This window comes from Pimephales promelas, chromosome 24, assembly GCF_988280905.1.
Source record: "Pimephales promelas chromosome 24, fPimPro1.hap1.1, whole genome shotgun sequence".
NCBI classification, from domain to species: Eukaryota; Metazoa; Chordata; class Actinopteri; order Cypriniformes; family Leuciscidae; genus Pimephales; species Pimephales promelas.
Genome location: NC_142792.1, coordinates 5791287 through 5809454, shown reverse-complemented (window position 1 = coordinate 5809454; position 18168 = coordinate 5791287). Strand labels below are relative to the sequence as shown.

General features: G+C 38.4%; 4 protein-coding genes across 10 annotated transcripts; 2 read left to right on the top strand and 2 right to left on the bottom strand.

Moving 5' to 3' along the window:
- The first annotated feature begins 198 nt into the window (after window positions 1-198).
- On the top strand, window positions 199-2470 carry LOC120476665 (uncharacterized). Its single transcript, XM_039667843.2, has 2 exons — window positions 199-348; window positions 1394-2470. The coding sequence occupies exon 2, from the start codon at window positions 1597-1599 to the stop codon at window positions 2173-2175; it is 579 nt and encodes a 192-aa protein (XP_039523777.2). The 5' UTR covers window positions 199-348; window positions 1394-1596; the 3' UTR covers window positions 2176-2470.
- A 561-nt stretch (window positions 2471-3031) lies between these two features.
- Window positions 3032-6769, top strand: ccdc167 (coiled-coil domain containing 167). 2 transcript variants are annotated; one of them, XM_039667869.2, is made up of 5 exons: window positions 3032-3193; window positions 3321-3415; window positions 3508-3560; window positions 4043-4150; window positions 6634-6769. In XM_039667869.2, exons 1-4 carry the CDS (start codon window positions 3143-3145, stop codon window positions 4144-4146), a joined length of 303 nt encoding a protein of 100 aa, XP_039523803.2. In that variant the 5' UTR covers window positions 3032-3142; the 3' UTR covers window positions 4147-4150; window positions 6634-6769. The 2 variants fall into 2 exon arrangements, with proteins under 2 accessions (XP_039523803.2, XP_039523802.2); XM_039667868.2 differs by lacking the exon at window positions 6634-6769 and having other exon boundaries at window positions 4043-5015.
- LOC120476591 (clathrin coat assembly protein AP180) lies at window positions 4516-17847 on the bottom strand. 6 transcript variants are annotated; one of them, XM_089127217.1, is made up of 13 exons: window positions 17638-17847; window positions 17433-17548; window positions 17238-17317; window positions 16675-16689; window positions 16173-16325; window positions 14609-14707; window positions 11216-11278; window positions 8456-8587; window positions 8041-8065; window positions 7877-7943; window positions 6870-6974; window positions 6650-6749; window positions 4516-5663 (listed from the first exon to the last, which is right to left on the bottom strand). In XM_089127217.1, exons 1-12 carry the CDS (start codon window positions 17671-17673, stop codon window positions 6663-6665), a joined length of 978 nt encoding a protein of 325 aa, XP_088983343.1. In that variant the 5' UTR covers window positions 17674-17847; the 3' UTR covers window positions 4516-5663; window positions 6650-6662. The 6 variants fall into 6 exon arrangements, with proteins under 6 accessions (XP_088983343.1, XP_088983344.1, XP_088983345.1 ...); XM_089127218.1 differs by having other exon boundaries at window positions 7907-7943; XM_089127219.1 differs by having other exon boundaries at window positions 8456-8554.
- On the bottom strand, window positions 11285-13654 carry LOC148965153 (uncharacterized; the record flags this gene model as incomplete). The annotated part of the gene is given in 4 exon segments (XM_089127227.1): window positions 11285-12681; window positions 12684-12781; window positions 13214-13288; window positions 13408-13654. Coding segments are annotated over 4 exon segments (495 nt in total), but the record flags the coding sequence as incomplete, so codon positions are not given.
- Window positions 17848-18168: the final 321 nt, after the last annotated feature.

Genomic DNA, 18168 nt, shown 5'->3' with positions numbered 1-18168 from the left:
AAAAATAACAGCAACCTTTATCACAAGGTAGAATCTATTCTAACTTTTTTAAACAAACACATGTCAAGCTAACAGGACTACATGTCCTTGAAAGTAGGGCAGATTGAACAATGTGTCATGGACCAGAATAAGGTTAATGGGCCGATATGAGTTTTTACCACTTTGCCATGTCCGCATGAGTCGGACAGATGTAATGGGATAGGGGGTGGGATATAGGGGACAGCCAAAGGGAGGTGCTGAATAGCATTCTGTTGCAGTAAAGCCCATAAGCTCCAGTGACCCCTCCTCTGTATTTATTCAAGCCTCAGTCTGCATTCATTTCCTGACTAAACTCTATGCTCAGACAAGGTAAGATCTGTTTTCAATAGCTCCTCTTAGAGAATATCAAATGACATATACAGGGGTGTATTCTCCTGTCTCTAACAGAAAAGTGAATGACAAAATAGTCCATGTGTTGCTTGGACTTATTTGTTGCTTCATATCAATTATATAAATTTCCCATATGGGTAGTAAGAGAATCTAACAGGTACATCTGAAGTGCTATAAGTTGCTATAGCATCTTTTCTATCACAGTTTTATAGGCTATTTATGTTTTATATGAGGATAGTATTTTATTAACTGCCTTGTTACAGAAGGACCTTCAGCCACACTTTACTAATTATTCCTGCTGGTTTGAAGAGGTTCATACAAAAGTATAACATGTGTCATTTTCCTCTTGTGATGAAACAGTCGGAAACTGTTTCTCATTCTGTCCACTGGGTCACGTTCAGCCATCTCTTCTGCCCTCAAATTTAAAATGCTACACCATGTATTTCTTGCACATCTGATCCCTTTATGCACTTTGACCTTTGATCTTAGTTTACTATCTCTTCACAATCCGACTGTTGACGCTGCAGATGTTTTCACTGTGCCGTGACTGAAGCGGCGCTGCTGGTTCAAGCTCGAACTGCTGTTCCCATCATGTTATGTCCTTCATTAATGGGATTGGACACTAAATTAATGGCAGTAGTGTGTCGGTGGGAGATTTATGAGTTTAGACATCGATTAATCTGACAAAGTGAATAAAAATTTGGTCCTAAAAGAGTAAGATATGACCTGAACCATGATCATGTCATGCCATGTGAAATATCTGACATGTGAACAGTTGGAGATATATATATAGGCATAGCCAGTCAGATATGCGCTTACTGGCCTATACATAGATCAGAACATGACAACAGACAAGGATGTTTGTAATTCTTTGTAATTTGTCATGGACACAAATCAGATCTGGTAAATACTCCTGGCCCCCATTTATTTCTTTGCTCATGTTTTGTTCAATTTGGTTTGGTCTCTTTTTCACAACAAATTACGTACACCATCTACATGAATTAATTCTGTCTATTATCTTTAGGACTCACTGAAGACAGAACCTGTGAACTTTAGTCATATTTTAAGAGGGGATTTTCAAAAAGATCTTCCATCCTGTCTGCGGACCGGCAGTTTGCGGGTCCCGACCCTCCCCGGGATCTAACCTCAAGCCTGGAGGAGAGCAGCAGTGGTTCGGGCCGCTGGCAGACAGCAGGTCTGGCTGAGTCCTGGACGTCTGTTAGCGACATGGAGACAGAGCTCAGAAGTCTAGAAACCAGTGAGATGGTTCTAGTTCAAGAGGACCACAGCGAGAACCACTCCTCCACCTCTGACATCATCCACTTAGAGGCGGAGCTCCACGAGAGGGCGGAGTCAGATGATGAAGAAGACCTTCAGAGCGATAGGGAGCTGGCGGGGATTGGATCTGCTGCAGAATCAGATCTCAAGCCTCCACAGACAGGGGAACTGATGTGTGCGGAGGAAATTGAGACAGAGGTGGATTCTGAGCCATTTTTCACTCACACCCGTCTTCTGTCCGAGCCGTTAGATTTCACGATGGGATCTCTTTCCGTACCTGAAATCATGTCACAGGTTTTAGATGATCTCCCACACTCTGCAGTCACACTGTCAGAGGAGTCTCGTACTTCTGAATCTAGTAATGAGCCTAGCGTGTCTCAAGACCACACAACGTCATCTTCGGAAGAGGTTGTTTCAAAGGCAGACCTGCTTGCCACCTCGACCTTTGAACTCCCGGCGCTGCTAGTTAGTGTCGGCGCCCTGGTGGCGGTAGTGGGAGCACTTACTTATAAATTGATTAGAAAGTAGCAGGACTGTATATCTCTAGCTTCAACATTGTAGGCCTAGTCTACAACAATTCAACAAATTGTATTATTGAAATACAGTGTTTTTGAATATTATAGATTGTCTTATTTTGTTTTATTTAGACACACATTCAAATACATCCAGGACTGTCACACATCTGGAACATGACATCATCCTGATTATCAAAAGATAAATACATTACAGTGTTTGCTGTAGGCTACTGTCTTAAATTTATGCTGCTTTTGATGAAAATAATTGTTGGACAGTAAATAAAAAATAATAAAAATATTACAGATAATTATTGTGTATTGTTAGGATTATTCGTGATTTTCTGCTTAAATGTGTGCTTTTTTTATTTATTTATTCATTTAGATTTTGACTAAAATGTGTTTTTTCTAAGTGCAATGTCCATCGCATTTGAGGATCGTTATCAATTTTTTTTCTTACTAACATTCGGATATTAAAATTGATTAAAATTGAATTAAACGTCAATAATAAAAGAACTAGATACTAGATTAGTTCTATATTATCATCTCAGTAGATGATATATATCAAGAGTTCAGATGCAAAAGCCTCTAAATGCCATTTGAAATTTTCTTCTTTAATGATGATTTTTGTCGAACTTGTATATTTAAGTTCAGTAATTTCACTTAAATAACAATTAATAGGTAATTATCATTGCCATTTAAGTGAAATCACTGAACTTAAATATACAAGCTTGACAAAAATCATCATTAAAGAAGAAAATTTCAAATGGCATTTAGAGGCTTTTGCATCTGAACTCTTCACATATATATCTCAGTCAGTCCTCACATGAAATGTCACCCTCCGACAGCAGGTGGCAGTATAAATCTGGTAATAGACAAAGAGCGACAAGCAAGAGAGTGATGAGTAAAAGAATTGTGTGCGGAAGTGTCGTATACTATTCCATGTATGATTTCTCTTCGCTCAATTCTTCAGACCTTCCAAAATGAGTAAATCAAGGACGACGAAGAAAGAGAAAATAAGTGTGGCAAGCGAGGTAATGTCATGTCACATGTCATGTGTATGAAAACATGTGTATAGCCATAGAGCAATTATTCTGTATGTATGTATAAGTTCTAACATCTGTTTTCATATTGAAATTATGCTTTTTTTGCTCTCTTTAGATTGACCGCATTGAAGAGCGGAAATCATACTGTAAAAACAACCTGGAAAGGTCAGAGTTCAGACAGAGAAAAGAACAACTCACGGACAGTGAAAGGTGGTTATGACAATATGATGATAAACATTGCTGTGCTTCAGACATATGCTGCTTAATCTACTGTACAAACGAGTCTTTTCATGTACTGCCAGGCTCGCCCTTGAAGATGAGATGACCATAATGAATATCAGAATACAGAATTATGGTGAGTCACTTTTATGGAAAGATTAGGGGTCAGCCTGACAATGAAAATTTAGTCCAGGGTAGTGGAATATTAAGTAGCCGTGGAATCAAAATTAATAATAATAATAGATATTTTTTTAGGAATATTGCAATATTTATTTGAAATGATAAATTTACATGATTTATCCATCCACATTTTATTTTATTTTTTTTCATGTTTCTCCTAATCTTTAAAATTCCCCTACCTCTTCTCTGACGACCTGTTTACTGGCGTGAGGGCGGGACAATCTGTCACTCAAATGAGCTCGACCAGTAGCAAATAACAACCATCCAAACAATTCCTGATGAACTAAATCAAGTCCTACCCTACTTTTTTTAGTTTGTTTCACGTGGATACACATCAAAATAGGAAATAAATCACAAAAATGTCTTGATTCATTGCGTCATTTGGTATTGAAACAAGTTTTGGGACGAGAAGTGATGTCATATTTGTTTTTTCTTCAGAAAAGGAGCTGCAGGTACTGAGAGGAGAGAACAGGAAGAACATGATGCTGTCCGTCGCTCTGTTAGCCATCAGTGCTCTTTTCTACTACACATTCATATATTAAAGAGGTATTTTCTGCCATGCCAAACACTGACTGAGAAAGAGCTATGGGGAGACTCAAAATCCATTCGTAACATCAGTGTCCTTTCATTGGTTTGTTCAGTGATTGTGGATCTGTCATTGTCGCTTTAGCCATGAATACATTGTGCCATCTTCATCTTGGCTTCGGCATCTTGGATTATCTGAACACTGCTTTATGTTTGCCGTGTAACAGCGTGACATTAGATGCTAGCGCATCAGAGAGAGAGAGACACACAGATTGGGGATTAAATGTATCTTTATATGATTTAACTTTTTGGGAGCTCTTATGAACTTTACCAGATCACAATTTCAATGTAAGCATATACATTTACCCAATAATGACATGGTGGCGTTTCTCTCCAGATCACTGTTTATTGCCTTTCAACAGGACTAACATGCACAAAGGTGGGAGGGACAAAGGGTGTTATTCCATCCAAAAATAAAATTTATCAACAAAATGTTCAATTGAAATAAAAAACAGCCATCAATAAAATGCAATACTGTCCCATTAAACTGCTGTTTGTCCCTTTGATATCCTTGATACTTGCAGCAAACACTCTCTTGCAAAGTTGCATACAACAAAACATCGGGCAGCCAGTTCTATTCAGTCCTGTTTTGAGACTGGCTGATGAACTTGCTGCTGATAGAATCTGTTCTGGCTCAATGGCGTCCCCCTTTACACAACAAAGGAATTACATGCTGTGATATTATATTGTACGTACAAGCAGGACTCGACCGGCTCAGACAGTGTCTTTTGATGGACACAGACCTTTGTACAAATGGGATTCACTAACTAGCCATGTAGTATGCAAAGTAAACTTCTGACATAACTAAAATATATTCAACCTTTTTTTTTATCTCAAAATAAAGACTAAGGATATTCAAAACAATCTGTAATTTAAAATGTTCTAAAATGCATATTTATCGTCATTAAATGGTCACATGTCGCATGTAACTCACAATCAATACAGATACGAAAAAAAGAATAAAATCAGGGCATTGATAAAAAGAAACAGTGCGTAAAACACGTTGATATTGGTCCCACAGAAGTTATTCCATGGTCAAAAGATGACTAATACTCGACTGATGATGACACGTACCGGCCCAGTGATATTTACCACAGCAAAAAAACATTTTCCACAGAAAACGTCACACATTTGATTTGATTTCCCACGGAAAGCGAGCCAGGAAAAATGAATGCACATCTATCATTAAGAGACCCGCAGATGCACGTTCAAGAATGCATCGCCCATTACTCTTCATAGTATTTTTCTTTTTTTTTAAATATATAGATCTGAAGTAATTGAGAACATTGAAATACAAACACACGTACACACATGTATTTAGTCACGTTCACGGTTTGTGCTACAACAACAGACAGAAAGGGAGGGAGGGAAAGAGAGAGAGAGAAAGAAGGAGAGGGTCTGGAGGCCCTGAATGTGATGAATGGAAGAGAGTACACACGTCTGATTCATCGGGGCTGCACAATAAGTGTGACAACTGCAACAGAGAAAAAAAAAAGAGGTTTTAGTACTTTATATGCGTATGTATTTGTGTGTATATATTACATAAATATGATTATTGGAGTAATCTGATAATATTTTTAGTAAAAAATAGACCTACGTGAACAAAAGCCTTCGGTTCAAATAAGGTATCAAAAGCATGAAATGTTATGTTTTGATTGAACAACTATTAAAATACATAATACAAAATGCGAACAATCTACTTATGTACATTATGCCTGCAGAGGGCGCCAATAGCCTGGTGATTGTTAGTGTTACACTTTAAACGTGATCAAATCCTTGAAATTCTTTAAAATGTCCGCCTAATCTTTAATATTTGGCCACTTTCTTATGATATAAATGCTACAGCCAGCGTCATTTCTTGAACAAGAACATGTGGACATCAAATCATTCAAACTCAGAGGGTTTTAACTTCTTAAATTGCATATTTAACATATTGATGTATTTCCTGTGTCAACGTAGGTTTATAAATGATTTACGATACAAATCGGGTGAAAAGACGCATGTTACATTCCCAGATGCAACAATTCGCTTCAATTGCACTTTGCTATATAATGATTTTTTATTTTTTTATTTTATATATCGTGCAGCAGCCTTAGAAAATGGTCTAATAATACGGTCAATATAATGCAAGCACTGTAAAAGGTTTTGCCACAAACTCATCTCGATCGTACTGGTGTCATGAGACAAGCTTTTCACCTTTTTTCCCCGAGAAATATTGTCACGTTTTAATATCACTCCTTAAATATTGATTGATCACTCTATATTGATTACATTTTGATCTGTGTTCCCCTGATTATTACGGCCCCAGATGCCACTGTTTTCATGTAACTCACGTTTTTACAACTACAGTCTTAATATAATATTAAAAACGAGATGCATCAGATGCAGAACAAAATTTCCGCTTGCGTCTCATTCTGTTTCCTATTGTTTCACATCTGCTATAGCTGTAGTTAAACTTACACCAGCTGCTCATCTACATGAAGTCTTTGATATTGAGGTCAGCGAGAGGATCTTTAGAAGGTGGAGGCTTCCTGGGACTCTGAGCCATTCCCGGAGACATCTGTGGGGGTAACGCACACATGACGGGAGCAATAATTAAGTACGTGTGTCTGCATTTCTTGTCTAAATGACTATTATAATGCCTTAGTGAAAAATTCAACTGCATTCATGTCTAAAATACCGGTTGTCCAGGGGCTCCTGCTGCCGGAAACTGTGGCCTCATCATTGGTTGTTGGGAGGCCATCATCGGTGAGCCAGGCATCATGGGAGAAGCTCCTGCTCCAGGCTGTGAATCACAGAGAGACACGGTAAGAGAAACGAACACAAACGCCTTCACACACATACACTTAAACACACACTCTTACCATGCCAAATGGTGATGGGGATCCCATGACAGGACACACCCCAAGAGGGGGATTCTAAGCGAGTGGGAGGGATGGGGGGGAAAGGTTAACACCAAACACAGAACAGGACAACACCTGAACAAAAGGACTCTACGACATACAGAAGGGAATCTGCACAGTGCACAAACTGGGATGGTGGTTAACAATTTGGGATGTACATGCATATATGTTTAGTATTATAGTAATAATAAAATAAAAACAAAGAGAAGAGAAGAGAAGGAAGCGACTGTCAAACAAAAACAGGTCTGAAGCTCTTAAGCGAGACTGAATCTGAAGCTACTGTTTGGCTTTTTCACACTTTACACAAACGATTAAGATTATGAATATAATTATATATTCCAGTGACAACTCCTGATACAGTATTTATTCATCTTAACATTTGTTAATAATAAACTAGTAATAACAATGTAATAATAACAGATACAACTTTTGATTTAAAAATGTATTAGCACATTTTTAAATTAACATGAACTAAGATTGATAAATGCTTTAGAAGTATATTTTATTTGTTAGTTCGTGTTATTTAATACAGTAAACGTTGACAAATGGAACCTTATTGTAAAGTGTTACCAGAAGATGTTGAAATAAGAAATGTACAGCTGACATTTCAAGAGTTTCCATATTTCAACCCTAAGTTTCATATATGAGAAAGCTCCGCCTCTTAAGTCCTGCTCATTCAGCTGATAGAGGGAGAAAGGGAAGCTTGTGATTGGCTCCACGCCATGCTGCTCAAAGCCATGCTCCACCCCCATGCTCCACTTCTACAGTACAACACAACATTTACCATGGCAACGCCCCAGCTAGGGGTGGGTACCTGCGCTTGCCAGTTCGCCCCTCCTGCTGCTTCACCCCTGAGACAGAAACAGAAGAGGAATAGATACACAAATATGTATTTAAGGGGGCAAGAAAATATGGTGAAATCGAGAGTTGAACGTTACTGTATCTTACGGTTTCTGGTTCCCCATTGTCAAATCTGAAAGCACAGACAGAGAAATATACAATTTTAGATTCTTATAATTGTTTGCTCTTACACTCTTAAAAATAAAGGTTCCAAAGAGTTCAAGGTGTCAAGAACCATTGAGGTTTCATTGGAACCATTCATTTGAACCTTTCAATGAACAGTTCTTAAAATAACCATTTTTATTATTCTAAGGAACCTTTTCCACTATAAAAAAATCCCTTTTGTTTAATGGAAAGGTTCTATTTCCATTAAATATTTCGAGGAGTCCTTAAAATAACCATTTTTGTATGAAGAACACGATGAACCTCTTTCCACTGTACCCCAATGGTTCTTCTGCGAGAACAAAACCCTTTGTAACCTTTATTTTGGAGTACACCTTATAAAAAATGGATTGGAACGTACTGCTGGCCATGTTGGCCATAGCTGAGTCCAGGTTTCCTCCCATGGGTTTGACCGGTGAGTTGGTCATGGGTGACGCCCCTGATCCCTGGGGAGCCATAGCTGGCATGAGCATATCACCCATTCCATCAAAAGCTTAAGGGAGAGGGAAGAGTGAGACAACACAGTGAGCTTATTTTTCAGTAATAATAAGAAAAAGGGGAGCTAAACTGAATGCTAACAACCCTCATGCAGGGTATATCGCTATGGCAACCAGTACAAGAAAAATCTTAACCCTGTGTCTACACCAGACACAATGCGACATTATAATCAGTGATGTTGACTTCACTGGATGTGGCGCGACGCGACAAATTCCTGATGGTAAAATGATTCCCCATTCTATTCTGACGTACTTCAAGTGCTCTCGCTTCTTCTGATATTAACAACAAATGGATTTGCAATGGTCGCTTTGTCACATCCAGTGGGGCACAACAACGGTATGGTCCGGTGTAGGCATGGGCTGTGTCCGAAATCGCCCCCTATACCCTTAAATAGGCCACTATTTGAAGGAACAGCCATTTGTAGTGGTGGATGTTATTGAGTGCTCTCATTCAATCTCATAATTCACCGCAATAACGAGTCTACACTCAACGGCTAGAGAATAACCATAATGCACTGTGAGGGTCAGGCCAGATGAATTCCCGCGTCTCACCAGAAGATGGCGCTCATTGTTATGTGGCTACATAATATCATACAGGTATAAATTACTTTTTAATTGATTATCAATTTTTTAAATTAAGGTTTATACATACTAGTTTCCATGATAGAGTTCTAGATGAACCTTCTGGTACTTTCAAATGATTATTAAATGGCAAGTGCAAACTATGCAAAAGCGACAGGCCTTACGACGCACTCAGTGTCGTTTTCATTCACTCCTTCAAGTGTAGTATATATTAGTGGAGAAATGCAGGGAATAGTGAATGAGGGTACAGGGGGTGATTTCGAACACAGCTATGGTGTAAGAATGAGAGCAGGAAGAAAGAGAGCTGAGCGCCATCAAGACACACCATGACTACACACACACACACACTGACACATTAAACATTAATTCAATCATTTAACAGCTTTGAAACACCTGTAGTGTTAGACTTGTTTCACACAGCATGCATGAAAAGCTTGCTGTGCTTTTATATTGAGTGACACTACAAACTACGGCTCAATACTGAAAATAATATTTTCTTCTCACGGGTTTTTATCATAAAAAATGCTTTTGTGTGCATGGAATCAAGCCTGACATTCTTCTTTTTTCAAAAAATGGGTGATTAATTCCCTCCATTATTATATGCTGCTATATTGCAAAATATAGTGTTGATAAATAGCTTCATATTGCATTTTCAATATATTTTCTGCCCACTAAACAGCAAAAATAGGCTCAGCGTCGTAACCTTTTAATATGGGCACCGGTAACAGTATGCGCCACTGCTTACGCATGCGTTGTGAAACAAGCCTAAAATAACCTACATTTTAGTGTAGAGCTTTTACTAAGCACTGATTTTTAATAATAAACATTTCAACCATTAGTTTCTATTGTTAATGCACAGGATCTAACACTGGAGATCTTTGCAAACCATCAAAACTTTCATTCATTCATTCATTCACTGCTTGATTAGCAGTCTTTCAGTTTTCTGTGGTGCAGCAATGCATTGTGGGATTGCAGCTGGTGTAGGAGCATCAGAACTCACCAGTAGCACAGGAGGAAGCAAGCAATGACCCAAGAGCCAGATGGATGGGAAGAGATATGGAAAATGAAGAAAAAAATAATAAAAAGAGGGAATATAAAACAGTGGAAGAAGTAATAGAAGAAGAACATACGAAAGAGAACATGATCAGGAAGAGGAAAGTGTCGTCAAGCAGAAGGTACATCAGATGAGCACAAAAGAGAGTGAGTGAGTGAATAAGAGAAAAGAGAGAGCAGAATTAAGCAGCAAGGCATTGGGAAGAAGGCTTTCTCAGTCCATGTAGAGCTGAGATGAACATAAACGCCACGCATGAAAGAAACAGATGGAAACACGGATCTCATCTCAACATGTCGGTATCACCACGACACAGCTGAGATGTAACGTGTCTAGACGTGTAATATACATCAGGCACACACACACATCACTAAACTGACAACAAGACACATAAAAACACCTCTGCTATTTTAAAATGACACATACACCCAGAAGAAAAATGTTGATATATATAAACAAATAAATCATAGCTTAATTTGGGTTCTCAGTTTTGATTCATTGGAAAAAAATTGGATTACATAAATAAATTGCAAATCTGAGCACTTCTGAAACTCGTGAGACAATGAAATGGGCGTGACTCTTAAAAGTGGACGAATGTGAGTTTTCAAGAGTGGGGTTTAAGCGGACTAAATGATTGGAGAAGACCTGCATACAACACCAGAGAGAAGTCTTCACCAGGTATGACATTTTGATTAACCTTTAAAATTAAACATCCTGTATGCATGGACAAATTGTTTTTACAATAACATGTATTTCAGAAAATAGGATTTTCATTTTAATGCTGACTATTGGTGCATGATTTGCTCACCATCTCATTGCTATCGTTGAGAAACTACTGAGATCTGATTTGGGATTTGTCTTTCCTAAGGGTGTGAAAACATGCTGCAGTTTCCATGCTATGGACTATGAAGATTGTAAACGTGAATGTTTTGAACACCAGACAAAACGACATGAAGAAAGAACAAAGAAATCAGGGCTGCGGGTTACGTACCCGACATCAGATCTCCACCTGTGGATGCTGCGGCTGGTTTGGCCTCACCAGCACCCGCCGATTCTGATCCATCCACGCAGCATGAGGGTAAAAAAGTGAGCAGGTGAGTGAGCCAAAGCCATTACACTGAGAGTCAAGCCCAAAGAGAGAGAAAGAGAGAGATTGTTATCACCCAGCTAACAGAACTTGTACAAACATTCTTATAGTAACGTTAATAGAATGTTATCTGGTCTTTAATTACATTCTCAAAACATTAGCCCAAGAATCTTATTTATACAGCATTTATGATTTTTTAACATTTTAGTTCATCTATACTACTTATTAGTTTCAGATGATTTAGAGAACATTCAATCGTAACGTTTCCATAATGTTTGCATAAAAACATATCCTTAAAGTTGTCTCTAACATTCACACAACCAAGAAAAAGTAAAAACATTTAAAAGGGCTATATAAAGAATTCAGTAACCCTTGTTATTAGTGACACCGGTGGGCATAAAGTGAACTGCAGCCACAACTTATTGCTTGAATACATGTAATGTACAAGAGACTGAAAGGGATTCAAGGCCCGACATACTCACTAATCTTCGCTTAGAACTAAAAAGAAGTTGGAAATACCTTTTACAGCGATTTACTGTTAACGAACAGCTCCTGAGAGTGATGTGCATGTGCGACGTAAATATGTCACAACAAAAAAGACATCGGTGAGAAAACAGCAGTTAAGAAAGCATCTGATCATAGTGATGTTGATATGTTTGCCCAAGCTCTGCAATTTACCAACATCATGTCAACAGATAATTACACTGTCATGATAGTTTGATTATGAAGTATATTTGAGACTTTATATCTGTCTATGTGAGACTGTAGTTTGAATTAATCCCTTTCTTTGCATGACACATTGACATTACAGTACATAATAGCTTTTTCTGCATTATCCTGAACATAAGTATGATGTATAAGCATTCATTTAGTATCATAGAACTGAAGGATCTTGGCAGCGCAAGTAAATGTCACATCCTTTTGATTTTCCCAGCAAAAACCTCTTGAGTCCTTTTCATTAAAATCAGAAAAATTATTCATTTAATTCATTAAAATAAAAAAAAAACCACAAGTTTTGTAAAAAACAAAAAACAAAAAAAAAACAAACAATAAATACATTAAAATTCTTACATATAGCCCCTTTAAAAAACTGCAATGTCCATTTAAAAATAATGTTTTCATTCACTTGTTGTTAGCAAAACGTTCTTAGAACATTTGTGTTTATAAATACAACCCACAAATGTGTTAAGAACCACAAAAGCACACACATACACCTTATTTAAATCTTTTCACTTCCTGTCAGGTCAGGGAATCTCTCACAACTGCTGTCTGGTGTCCATCAACCATCAGAACAGCTATATTTGCCAATAACAGAATCCATAGCAACCACCTGAGCAAAACATGCAAATCAAACCATTGCAAATCATGCACACTGGGGTTGTTACCAACCCCCAAACAGGTCCAGATTTGCCCCGCTGTCTGGCCAGCTCATGGGGGCAGATAGAGCAGCGGGAGGAGGGTGAAACACATCTGGAGCACAGGAACGAGTTTAGTTGGCATCTGAAGTCTTACTCGTTTAACATCCATTATTTGAAGAGTACCTTTATGCATCTATCTATGTAAAAGGAAGACTAAAATATCACAACTAAACCCATAAGGTGCATCAGTTTTAGGTCAGAACCCGTTTACTTTATCGATAAAGACTGAGAAGAAGCCCAAGGGTGCAAGTGAAAATAAAAACGTCTCTAAGTGGAGATTATGTACCTAGTGGGTCTTGGGAGACATTTCAAGAAAAACACAGACAGAGAGATAGAAGGAGTGAACGAATGCCTGAGGGAGTGTGTCGACTGCCCTAGGAGAGAAGCATTTTTGGCTCACCTTGAGCAGTCAAGGACAGAATGGAGAATAAAAAAAGTACAAGCGAGGCAAGGAATGAGTGGATGGATGTAGTGCTGTGTGTACCTGCTGAAAACAGGTCTAGACTGGGGTTAGGGTCTGTTTTGGGAACTGATGAATCTGGCATGGGATGAAAAAAATCTAAAGACAAAAAATAAATAATATTAATAATACACAACACAAATCAAACCAATCAAAATCTAGTTGGGAGAGATACGATTTTCATGGGACATGCTAAATTTCTGGCCTAAGGGGTTTACCAGCAAATAGGTCTATCGTCGGTGCTGGGGAAGCAGTGTGGGCTACATCGCTAGTGGTGGTGGAGACAGATGCCGGGCCAGTAGAGGGCGCCACTGAGCTAAAGAGAGCGTTACTGTCATCTACTGGCTGCAGGGAGAACAGGTCCAACTGAAGGGAGTTATAAGCAGAACCAGCCGCTGGAGCGAAGGGATCTATACCGGGAGAAGAGGGTGAGCGAAAAACATCTTCAAGGCTCTGAGACTGTTGTTATTTATTAGATCCACCTTATTTTGCAAAGCGGGAATAAGCTAGTGCGAGACTTCTGATTCATTAGCATCTACACTAATAACAAAAATATATGTCTAAGAATGTTTTGCTAACGTTCTCATTAAGTGAGAAAAAACTTGAGTGTTCAGAACTTTTTTTTCTTGTTTGCACGAATGTTGAATTTGATAATTCTTCAAACATTCCAAACATATACGTTCCACATTCAACGTTTGACGAATATCCAACTAAAATTTTTGTGAAGATTTTGTACTAATATTTTCAGAAAATTATTTAAGACCAGCTAACTTGAATGAACTTTCTATTAACGTTTCCAGAGGAACATTTGTTCATAAATTTGAGAAAACCTTTCACGTTTGCCAAGGGTCTGAGAATGTTAATTTAATAACTAGATAGAAGAATAACAAAGTGCAATATTGCACCAATGTGTATGTGTTTATGATTACAATAATTAAGTTTTTAATAAAATTAACTGGACGCGAATGACACTGGAAGCCTCGCACATTTAAGTTACAAATAGCCGCACCTGCTCTTACATTAAAATAAGATGGATAAAGTCAACCTGAGGACGAATCTTCAGAGAAGGAAGAATGAGAAAGAAAATTGGAAGAACTCTCCTCTCTCTGTGTAAGTTAGAGCTGATTATTCTGTCAGACACGCTGAGTGTTGCGCGGCTAACAAGTCGACATCTGCTTCTGTCCCCCAGAGAACCGAACTTCAACGTTCAAAGACTATTGCCCTAGCAACACAGATCTCCACGGCAACACCGATGCCAGTTCAGAAAACTCAACATTGACCAGAAGAGGCTTCATTAGGGAAGAGCCTGCAGAAGAGGCTCAATGTGGGTTTTAAAAGTGGTAAATGAAAACAATCACAAGAAAACACACTCTCTCTTTCTCTTTCACACATATATGCGCTTGAACTGTTGCCACCCACCAGTTGCCGCGGTGCCATCGGCAGCAGAAGTGGGCGTGGCTGCTGTGGCCCCGCCCTCTGCAGCAGCAGCTGTTTCAGCCGCAGGGGCCGCAAACACATCTGGAGTACCGCACACAAGGGCCAAAGGGTCGACGTATAATGGCCAAAGAAAAGGATGAGAGGAGAAGAGGAAATAGAGAGAGTAGACAGCATAGAGAGAAAGAAACGACAAGACTTCAGTGTCATGCAAAGTCCGGAATAAAAAAACGTTTGCATTTGACATATTTTAAATGATGTCCTAAATACTTCAAATAACTTGCACTCCTAAAAAATAACATCTAAATTAACATCCATGGAAAATTTTCGTTGCACAAAATGTTCAAGTTTCTTTGAGAAACCAAAAAATGGTCGCTCTGTAAACACCGTTTTGGAACCGTTATTTTCAAGAGTGCACTATATAATAATTCTGACCAATTTTGTTAACTCATTTTTATTTTAGTAACATGACATGATTTCCAGAATATTCAACCATACAAAAGTAGGATTGAACTTCATCATATCATTAAATCATTATTAAATTTGTAAGATTTTAGAATGGCTGCATTCCTCTCAAAATATTTACTAAATATCTATTGATTAACATTAACTAATAGCACATTCGGCCATGCAATCATTGAGTTATTTCACAGGTTGTTTTCTTTTTAACTCTTTCCACGCCATTGGCTTTGCGTGTTTTCACTGTTATAAGATAGGGGGCGTTATTACGCATCTTCTGAAAGACTACTGAATCTCCAGATCAAAACACAGGGAAAAAAAAAAGGAGCAGAAACAAGAGATAAAAGCATTGCTTATGCATGTTGTAGTCTTTGAAAAAAACAACAACTTGATTTTCTTAGCTTTTTGTTCAAAATGATGCTACCCACATTCAAGTGTTGTTAAAAAAAGAACACATGAAGCTAGAACAGCTATATAAAAATACTTGACTTGACTTGACTCTTCTTATTCAGGTATTCTTACAACAAAATATTCTGGGGGCCATGACATGTTTGTGAAAGATTATCAAAAATGCAGGCCGTAGCTGGTAACTTTTTTTAGAAAACGCTGGTGTGGAAAGAGTTAGCATAACTTTTTCTTTGAGCATGTATTAGAAAGCAAAATGTGTCAGTTTTAATTTGCTCACTTTAAAATGTTTTGCATTCTCTGAATGTAAAACTGCAACTGAAAACCTGATTAAACTTACTGTGCAGTCTGCAAATGCAGCTACACATAAGAATAATCAAATGATTACAATTCATGTGTGTAATTTTAATACACAAGAAGTTGTGGAGCATTGATGGCAAACAAATGTCAAATAAAAACTGCAGCATGGACGATATAAAGCAGAAAAGGAAATGAGAAGCTCTAGATTTCTACTCTACTGCAGAGGGAAATGGAGTGTTGATGACTACAGACTTCACAAATCACAAATGAAACACCGCAAACTGTGATTTTGATCTGATCTTTAATCTCTGTGCTGAGATGTTCCTCTGTTTCAGAATGTGGCACAGCCTTTACATCTTCTTAAGGAAGAAACCTCACTACTGACCTCCGAGGAGATCGGCTGAGCTGGAGGAAGCAGCGGAAGGAGGAGGAGCCAATGAAACGGCTGCCTCAGCGGCTGTGGGCGTGGCTGAGGAGTTGGAGTCTACGGCAAGGGTTGGGTCAGGAAGGAGAGTCTCTGAAGTAAGGGAACCCATTTCTGCATAGCCACGCCCCCAGCGGACCGATATAAACGCAACGTAAATAAACAGATAACCAGGAAAGGAACCAAAGAAGAGGGCAAAAGCATAAGAGAGAAAGAGAGAGAGAGAAAAATTCCACTGAGCAAAGACTGAGGGATTGACACAGAGATGTGAAATGGATTCTCACTCTAAAAGGGCTTCAGGAGACTAGGTTTGTCACATATAGGACTGTCATATGGTCATTTTAAATTTCCCAGATGAGCTATAACAAGTGTACAAAATGTTTAATAAAATGCATGAGACATTTAACACATTGAATCACATGAAAACACATCTAACATAAAATGAAAAGCCAGCAACGCTTACCTGACCCAAGCAGATCTGATGTGACAGCGGCCCATCAGAGACAGAAAAAGAGATCAAATTGAGTCATGCATTCATTAAGAGTTTAAAATGAGAAATGTAAAACAGGTGCTTTAAGGTGGGACGTTTATGTGTTAAAGGTCTGGTTTTGGGTTTTGTTCTTGGCAGTCTGTCATATTATGTTATGGAGCAATATGAAGTTAAAATAGCTGATGTCATTCATTGTTTAATCAGGCAGCCTGATGGTTTTCTTGCTGGATGACCTGTTTCACTCTAAAATATGTCACATTACGGAAATGAAATGGGTTGTGAATGCTTTTCATGTTGATAAGATCAATTGTGATCATACATATTTTATGGTTTCATATTAAAGTAACCCAATTTGAGCACGCTGGCACATATACTCCAACATCTTTGAGTCAGACCTCAGCATAGCCATGCATCTGAGCTTACTTCTTCGCAAAGGTCTTTTTAATTATTATTATTTTTTTTTAGTTTCGGGTTTTGGTTTGGTCTGGAAATTTACATGTTCACATGCTGAGTATGTGTGTGTGTTTGAACTGTACCTCCCCAAGATGTGGGAGCAGCCGATGCTCCTCCTGCAGAAGGTCCGGAGGAAGACAACGGGTCCAGATCGAGAAGAGAACTACGGTAAGATAGAGACACACACTTTAATAAACATGAAAACTGTACGATCAGATAATATCTTGTGTTCTGATTAGCATTTTATCCAACAGGAAGTGAGTCACTGGGTCACTCACTCAGTGGCAGTTTCGGCAGCTGGCGTGGCCTCGGAGCGTGGCGGCTCCAAAGTTGGGACGGCAGCAGCAGATTTGGCGGGAGTGGAGGTTGGAGACACGTTATTGGTGGGTGATCCCTAAAACATAACACAGAGCTGCAAGTTAAGCATATGTGTGAGATCCGTGAACAAAATCAAAACGATAATCAAATGAAGTGCCCACTTACCTTTGTGGGTGACCTGAAGGACACAAACAGAGACATTGAGATGATTTTATATAAAAAGAACAAAAGTGATAAAAATTTCGATGAGATTATTTAAAACATACTCACCCTTCCCTGAACAAACCATTGCAGGAGGAGGAAAAGAACATAAATTAGTATTCATATTTACTTAGTTCGAGACCTTCTATTTCTTGTCCAAGGAGACGTACATTACAATAACTGCAAAGACAAGCCACTATTTTCCTATAAATCAACATTCCAATCAACCAATCAGATACTGTATGAGGGACATTTTCAAATTTAGACAATTTTTACATTAGTAACAAGCATCTAAATCAGTGTTGTTTACCTCTCATTTCACCTATGATTTAATGTATAAGTTAAGGGTAAGGTTAAGTATAGGAGTAGGGAACGGGTTAGGACTGTGTTTTTGGACAGGGATGTTGTTTCAGAATCAACTTAACATGTTTCACTTGGCAAAATCACGGTAACCAGCCATGTGCCCTGCTCAGGCTTCTCTATCAAATCTAGCAT